The following is an 8,195-nucleotide window of genomic DNA, read 5'->3' as shown; positions in this document are numbered from 1 at the left end:
TTCATTATTCTGTTTTCACAAATACTACAGGAAAAAAATCAAAGAATTTTATTATGTAGAGAATATTCCAATTAATTGAATTTTTTTGTCCAAATTTGATTTTTAAAATCTCAGTAGTCTCACCACCATACGCTAAAAATTTTGTCCGATATCAAAACATTGAATTGAAGTTTATTTAATCCTATATCGTTTACATTATCAAAATTCTTTTTTAATCAATTAAAAATATTTATTTTTGCGCTGGCCCTAAAACTCAGGACACCCTGTATACTACGGCAAAGTAGGACCACTTACTTGTAAAATTCCATTGCCAGTGTCATTTTAAGTTGTTTTAAAAATTTAAGTACTTACCGTTTGCTATTCTCGGTGAAGTGTTAATTGGACGGTCGAGCGCTGCAAACATATGGGGTGGAAAGTGCGGGTGGTGGTGAGGAACAAAGGGGCCTGGGGGGTACGGATGTCGTCCTCCTAACATGGCCCATTCGGGCGGAGGTCCCGGAAGTCCTGCCAGATGATGAGCAATGCCTGCAAAAAATGTCATCATTGCCACTTTTCAAGAACTCTATATTGATTAATTAACATAAATCGTCGAAGCAAAAACGTCATTATCCTCTTAAGTTGGCGAAGTCTCCTGGTGCGCGTATTCAATAATAACCCTCATAATCTCATATTTCCTGCAAACAATAAGTTGCAAACTAGAATCCTGGGAGAAGGCAGCGACCAGGATCTCGGTATAGATCTTGATACTAAAGGTTAGCAGCAGTCCTGTGGCGCACCAATGAGGTCTGAGGCAGCCCCGCCCGACCAATGAGGCGTCTTGGAATCAACCCTTTCGCTCATTACTTTCTTTCCCTTATCCTCAGTAACACGACTTTGCTGGTCCGCTGCAATATCATGTGATACGTTCGAGGTTACAATTGCAGGCAGCTTTGGTGTATTTTATGTCTCCCGTTACAATAACGTCTTGTTTGTGTTTTGTTATCGATCCGGAAAAATCCGGAGTTTAATTAAAAATTGACTCCGGACCCTGGATAAGTAACGACTAATTCCGAAAAGAAGAAGCTTAGCACCGAAGTAAATACGGCAATTTAAACGCGAGGGGGCGACGAATTAAAATCGCCCTTAAAGATAAGCCCGGCGCGTAAAAAACATCCCTTTTACAAGCGAAAAACTTCGTTAGAATCCCTTCAAGGAAAAACTTCGTTAGCGACGGTTCGGTGTTAACAATACCGGGGATTTTTAGGAAGTCTTAGATAGATTCCCGGTTCACTTGATTGCCACCGTAATGAGGGGCGGAATGACATTTATCTTGCAAGGGTTTAGTCTAGGTGTTGCCCCGGCGATTATTCAAACCCTTTAAAATGGAGCAAGACTAATGTCGACGTCCTATTAAAGGGATGCAACCCAAGAGAGACCGCTTCGTAAATCTTCGACCAACTCCGCACAAACAAAATTTCAAATCATTCTCCTAATTAAAAGTTTCCAACGATTTTATTTAAATTAAAAAACGGTATAATTTTAACACTGAAAAAATTAAATTTATATTTTTATGACCACCAATAAGTTAAAAAAATAACAAACTAATTACAAGTTAAATAACTAATAATAATTAATAATTGGTTTTGATTTAAATTAGTCTCCGAATAACATTTCAAAAATTGATTTAGAACAAAAAACAACTTTTTTATCAGTTTGGGACACTTTTTGTTTGTGACTAACCTTCTCAACCGAATTTTGATCTTGCGTCGTCTCCTTGGTAGAAATCCCACTCACAGAGAGAATACATTAAGAGAATGGCAGGGATAAGTCTGTGATGATGGCCTACTTCGCGAGAACCTACCCTCTTTAAGACGTGGATAAATTCCGAGTATTAAGAGTCGAGGACACACTTTATTACTCCATAAAAGCGTCCCTGATGAATAACGATAGCTTTTGAAATTCGAAAAAGTGTCGAAAAAAATGTTGTTTGTTGAAAACGTGGTGTGAATAGTTCGAGGTGTGTGATAAGGGTGAGAGTTGAGCCGCGAACGGGAGGTGGGAAAGTGTGTAATTAAGTTATAGTCTTGCCTTCTGTTGCTGGTGATATCTTGGGGAGTTGATATCTCAGGCGCGCTGTGGGGGTGCCGGCGACTGACACTTGCAAATATTATAGAGGGGGAGGAAAAGTGTTGAGTAAATTTTTATAACACGTTGTTTAAAACATTTCTATTTACGAGTAAAGTAACACTTAGTGCAATAATAATACAAAAAAAATGTTTTTGTTGGTTGACTTTTGGTGGATGCGCCGGGCAAAGAAACCGCTGCATCCCCTTTCTCAATTTTCTCGCGCCGTCAGGTTGTAATCAAAAGCTGTGCCAACGGAGGCATTCGACCAGCAGGACACGCGTGTTCCAGACACTCAACTAATGACTCTCTTCCGATTGCAAATTGCCATAAAGCAATGTCAGACTGAGAAATTCCCTGATATAAATTTTACTTAATAAATTTTTCTGTAATCTTCTGTTACGCCATTTTTATAATCTGTTATAATAATTAAGTATCTATCATGCTTAAAGTTATTGAAAATTGTTTTGATAACGGTGAAATAAATTGAATTACGGCGCCACCTAACGAAACATTTGCAAAGTATGTGTGAATGGAAAGCTTGCATGTTAATTCGTTCTGTACTGAAAGGGTTGAGCGATAGGGAAAAATCAATAAGAATATACGAATTCTGTTTTAACTGTATTTGTGCCAATTGCGGTATAAATTTATCGAAAAAAATAGAAATAAAAACAAATATAATGTCGAAAGCAATTCTAAATACAAAAAGTATAAAAAAACTGTAAACTTACTTTTAATTCAACAATAACACAAGTAACAATGTCCATAATATTTTATTAATTTTAAAATTTTTGAGTATAAAAAATTTGAAATCATAGATTAGCCGTTTAAACATTTTTATTTCAGACTATTTTTTATAACAAGTTTTAGTGATATCAGGCTGATTCTTGTAGGGCCTACAGTTAGAGACAAAATACTTTGGTCGTCACTTTTCTGACACTTTAATGTAATTCAAGCTTTAACGTTAAAATGAATGTCAATTTCAAATTAATGACATCTATTATATTTTTCTATCAAAAATGTGTACAACTTGTCAACTATAATTGACAGTAGTTAAAAATAAGGTTAACAGTCCTAAAGCATGCTTTACAATTTAATGTTACTCAAGTGGTATTGACGACCAAAGTATTTTGTCTCCAACTGTACAGGGTGCTGCATTTTGGATGTCCAAATAGGGAATCTCCTAAACTATGAAGTTTAGCCAAAAACGAGTAATACATTCCGGGGCTCATTTTTTGAGAAAATAATATTGATTAAAACCGCATTCCGCTATCGTCTTTTGTTTTCGACTTAGAGACAAAAATTGACATTTTAGCGAAATCTAAAAAACTTCATATCTTCGTTATTATAGAAGACACAGATTTGAAATAAAGACATTATATAGGCACTTTTTAAGAGGAATTTAATAATGTAGTTAACTATTTTTTTCAGTTGTTTGTTTATCCGTAATAAAATAAACTTATATTTTTTTAAATGGGAATCATAGATGGCTATGTCATTTTTAAAAAGCTTGTTTTTTTCTTATCTAAAAAATATATATTTGTTACAAATTATTATATAATACATTTTTAGCAAAAAATTATCTTTGATTTTTGTTCGCAGTTGGCCATGAAAAAATGTTGCATCTTCAACTAAAAGGATTTAAACTATATTATATTCAACCAATGTCACTAATGAAAGAGTTTTCTAAGTACTAAGTGATGAAAAAGATGCAAAATAAATTGTAAATTAACTTATTGGCGACTAATAACATTTCTTTGTCTTTAAACAAGCTAACATTACCATTGCAACTTCTAGTGATACATAGAGTGTTGTAAAAAAGCCGCTTTAATTCTTCAATAAAATATATTTTATATGACACAAAAATGACGACATGGCTATTCAAATACCCAAGTTCCGTCTATGTGAAACGTTATCCTACCTCCATTAGATCATCAGAAAAATGTTTTTTGTAGTTGTATTGATTGTTGACACAATTGTTTTTCCCTATTTTTGATTTTTTAAAAATATGTAATAATTTTGTTCTGAGGCGCTCGGATATTTGTTCAATGCTTCTACCGTATCGTATTTTTTAAATCTTTATAATTTTATCTACATATATTTTCATCTATTTCACAGTTCACAAAACTATTATTGATTATTATTTACACATTTGGAGTGAAATAGTTTTTCCATGGCCAACTATTATCACACAAAATATGTATTTCACTTTTTAAGTATAGTTATAAAAAAATATTTTGTCACAAATATATATTTTTTAGATCAGAAAAAAATAAGCTTTTCAAAATTGCCATAGCCGCCTATAATTTCCATTTAAAAAAATACAAGTTTATCTTATTACGGCTAAACTAATAACTGAAAAAAATTGTTAACTACATTATTAAATTCCTCGTAAAAAAGTGCCTGTATAATGTCTTTATTTCAAATCTGTGTCTTCTATAATAACGAAGATATGATTTTTTTTAGATTTCGCTAAAATGTCAATTTTGGTCTATAAGTCGAAAACAAAAGACGATAGCGGGATGCGGTTTTAACCAATATTATTTTCTCAAAAAATGAGCCCCAGAATGTATTACTCGTTTTTGGCTAAACCTCTTAGTTTCGGAGATTCCCTATTCGGACATCCAAAATGCAGCACCCTGTACACTCTAATGTATTGATTCGTAGTTTCTTTTTTTAATATATCCATTTTATTATTTGAATAAATTTTAAAATTTGTGTCTTTCTAAACGTTAATTATCAAGAAAAAAAATTAATATAAATTGACTTTCAGGGCTACAAATTTTGCTTGTCGATCATGCTTGAAATTATTGTGAGTTCTAAATTCTTCTTCAGCTTAGTTTAATAATTAATAATCAATCATCCCCTTTTTATTTAATAGCTTTTTTTTATTATTTTGTATTAATGTTAATTTCTTGTACAAAAATAGAACATATTTAACAAATAAGCCTCTGAAAAATTGTTTCAAAACTTTTACGATGACTTTGGCTTTCACACGTGAGAAATAGCTACTTCTTTACACAAATTTGCAAAAACTGTTTTTTGTTTTTGGTAAGTTTTTTCCTTGTTACTTCTTAATTCTTTAATTTGTACAATGTAGGTTTTTTAAATAATTTGACACAACGTTATTACATATTCGATTAACTCTTTGAGGCCTCTTGGTCATACATTGAGCCGTCGAGGTAAAGTTTACTCGAGTTGGATTTTCTAGCTCACAGTCAAAGAATTTTAAAATTGGCTATGTAAATTGGCTGAAAATAAAGTTGGGCAGTATGCAACAATTGCATTGATTTTTTTTTTAAATAATTGCATTTACTTCTAAACTACTGAAAAATTGGTAAAAAGGAATTGCTTTTACTTCTAAACTACTGAAAAATTGGTAAAAAGGAAGTGCCTACCTTTTTGATAAATTAAAGTTCTTTTTTTTATTTTTTTACATAGTGATTATTAAAGTTGAATTTTCATGACGATTAATCGTATAGAAAGTTATACTTTTTTAAACGATTCTGTAGTTATATTTCTATAGTTATTACTACCTATAGAGTTCGTTACAAAGAACTCGCGATACATTACAATTTGATTAATCAAATTGATATCTTTTTGGTCTTTGCAAAAAATGTTGTGTACACCTCGTTTTGAAACTTCTTTTTTCACTCATTTGGGAAAAAAGTATGACTTTCAAAATTAGTTGTGCAAATAACTATTATGCATGTGGATCGATTAATAATTCGAAAAACGTACCAAATCGCTATCTCTTTTCAACATTTTTTAACAGCCCTGTTGCTCTCTTGCTACGTATTTGCGTAAAGTCGGTCACGCTATTTACAATTATGGCAAAAACAAAATTGTCAAATTTTTCAGAGATTGACATAGTGTGAAAAAAATTGTTACAAAAAAGGTTAGAAAACAATCAAAAAAATGTCGGTTGGTTGGTTGGTGGTTTTGCCAGTGCAGTGTCATAGTCAGTTAAACACAAAATGGAAAAACATGGAAAAACTTGATAGAAGTTTGGAAGATGCGAAATTGTAAATTGTGACAAAAACAACCTCAAAAAACTGGTATTTATTAACAGGACAAATTACATTATAAAAAAAAAAACAATTTGCGTTTTTTTTTGCACTCAAGTGTATCTCACTTTAACAAACAAGATTAAAGTAACACAGAATTAGTGACGTACGTCAAAAGTGTACCTTACCGTAACGTAAGTTATTTGTAATTTCATTTTTAATGAGTAAAACTGTTTTGGGGCAAACTTAAACCCTTTATATCATCATAACAATCGTAATTCAAGTCCTATAAAAACCTAATGCCAGAAAGAAGCTTTAATTTTTGACTTTAATACGAAAATGTTAGAAGTTGTCAAATGTCAAATCAAAGTGGTCAATATGCATTAGACCAACAATTGTGTTAACGCTCGTTCTTAGACAATAAATGTTTAATTAAATAAACTAAATAATATTTAATTTAAAGTATTTTTCTTGCGGTCCTAACACTAAGTATGTTTTTCCACCATAATTTCAGAAAGGAAAGTGACTAGAAGGTAAAAATTTTACTTTCCCCATAGAAACGGAAAAACAGACTGCTGGATTTTATGAAAAAACTGGGATATCAAGAGAAATTAGTTTTGAAGTTTTTCTTGCTAGGTCGTTGAAAAATTATATGTATTACACTAGAGGTAAATGTTTTTTCCTACCTTGTAATGCAACTAACTATTACCTTTAAATTTCCAAATTAAAAAAAGTTAAACTGACAAAACAGAAATAAAATATAACGGTTTGAAAATTAGTAGCTAGTAACTACCTAGTGATATTCAGGCTTGTAACATAACATAAATCTAGTTAGAAAAATCTAACTCGAATAAATTTTAATAACATATTTTCTATCTGAGTTCTCATTTAATATTGTTATGCACCAACAAACTACTAAAATATTTTTATTTAAATATCTACTTTATACCCTTTATAATTAGTTTTTTAGTCCTCCGCCCAGCAGCATTGATTTTGTAACCGTGATTTTGCATTCGTCAAAATCATCCGAAAACAGCTTTATTAATGCCCTAGGCCATCAAAAAATTTACCAAATATTGCCAATATTAGTTATCCGTTGACATCTGTGTTGATATTTCTTAAACGGCAAGCGGCTTAATTTTATAGTAAATATTTAATGTATTGAATAATTTTATTTAATTTATAGTTAATTTAATAATTTGGAGTTTAATTTTCTTAGCGCAAAGTAAATATTTTTTTTTAACTTTTGAGACATTTTAAAATTGAAAGGACTAAAAATTAGTGTGTATCACACGATACAAAATGACAGTTTCTGTCCTTGTGATACAAATAATAAGTTTATTTACCATTAAGTAGTTAAATTTTATGAAAGTTCAAAAGTGTAGTTATGCTTTCCAGTGATATAAGGAATCCCTTACTACTGAAGAAAATCATGATCGAGTGTAGGGAGCAAATCGTCGATTTCGCGTTTGTCTCACCATTAAATCTTAAGTTAATTGGCAATGAAAAGCGACTTATCCGTCCATATGCAGGCGTTAAATCTTTACGATGGCGTTTACCTATTAAGCCCCGATCGAGGCCGTTATGTGAAGTGAGGCAATACAACAACCTCATTAGCCCGAAGCGGAAAACGTTCTTCTCTAATCTTACTACGAGAGCAGGATAATAACTAACTACCCTTATGCACCAGTAGTTCGGGAACACAACCTACGCCATTAATTACATCAGCTAATTATCAATTAAAGCAACATCCCAACGAATAACTCTAATTATGCGAACATTTCGCGCCCATCTCAACCAAGAGAAAACAAAATTTACAATACATACCACGTGCGTAAAACCGACTGAGGTCACTATGGCAACCGCACCACTAGACAAAATATTCAATCGGGGAAACTGATTTGCAATCCGCTTAGGACCAGATTAAATAGAATAATAGCCCCAATATAAACGATGAATTGAAAATATTCGCCAGAAAGCCGAATAACTTTCGCAGGAATTTGCACGAAAAATTTACATTCGATGGCTCGAAAGCCCACCAGATTTCTAAAATCAAGCAAAACTATGATACACAACTTTAAATAT

General features: G+C 32.0%; 1 protein-coding gene across 1 annotated transcript in view; it reads right to left on the bottom strand.

Annotated features, from left to right (window-relative positions):
• The window catches only part of LOC123003882 (runt-related transcription factor 3-like), a 19,605-nt gene that overhangs the window by 3,222 nt on the left and 8,188 nt on the right, over positions 1-8,195 (bottom strand). Inside the window, exon 3 of the mRNA XM_044396921.1 lies at positions 352-525. Coding sequence (XP_044252856.1) covers positions 352-525 — 174 coding nt within the window. The remainder of the gene's footprint in view (positions 1-351; positions 526-8,195) is intronic.

Source organism: Tribolium madens, unplaced genomic scaffold (assembly GCF_015345945.1).
Source record: "Tribolium madens isolate multiple individuals breed KSU strain unplaced genomic scaffold, Tmad_KSU_1.1 Scaffold_1;HRSCAF=32;Tcas5.2_LG8, whole genome shotgun sequence".
In the NCBI taxonomy this organism is placed as follows: Eukaryota; Metazoa; Arthropoda; class Insecta; order Coleoptera; family Tenebrionidae; genus Tribolium; species Tribolium madens.
Note: the sequence above shows the minus strand (reverse complement) of the source record. Positions and strands in the feature narration are given on the sequence as shown.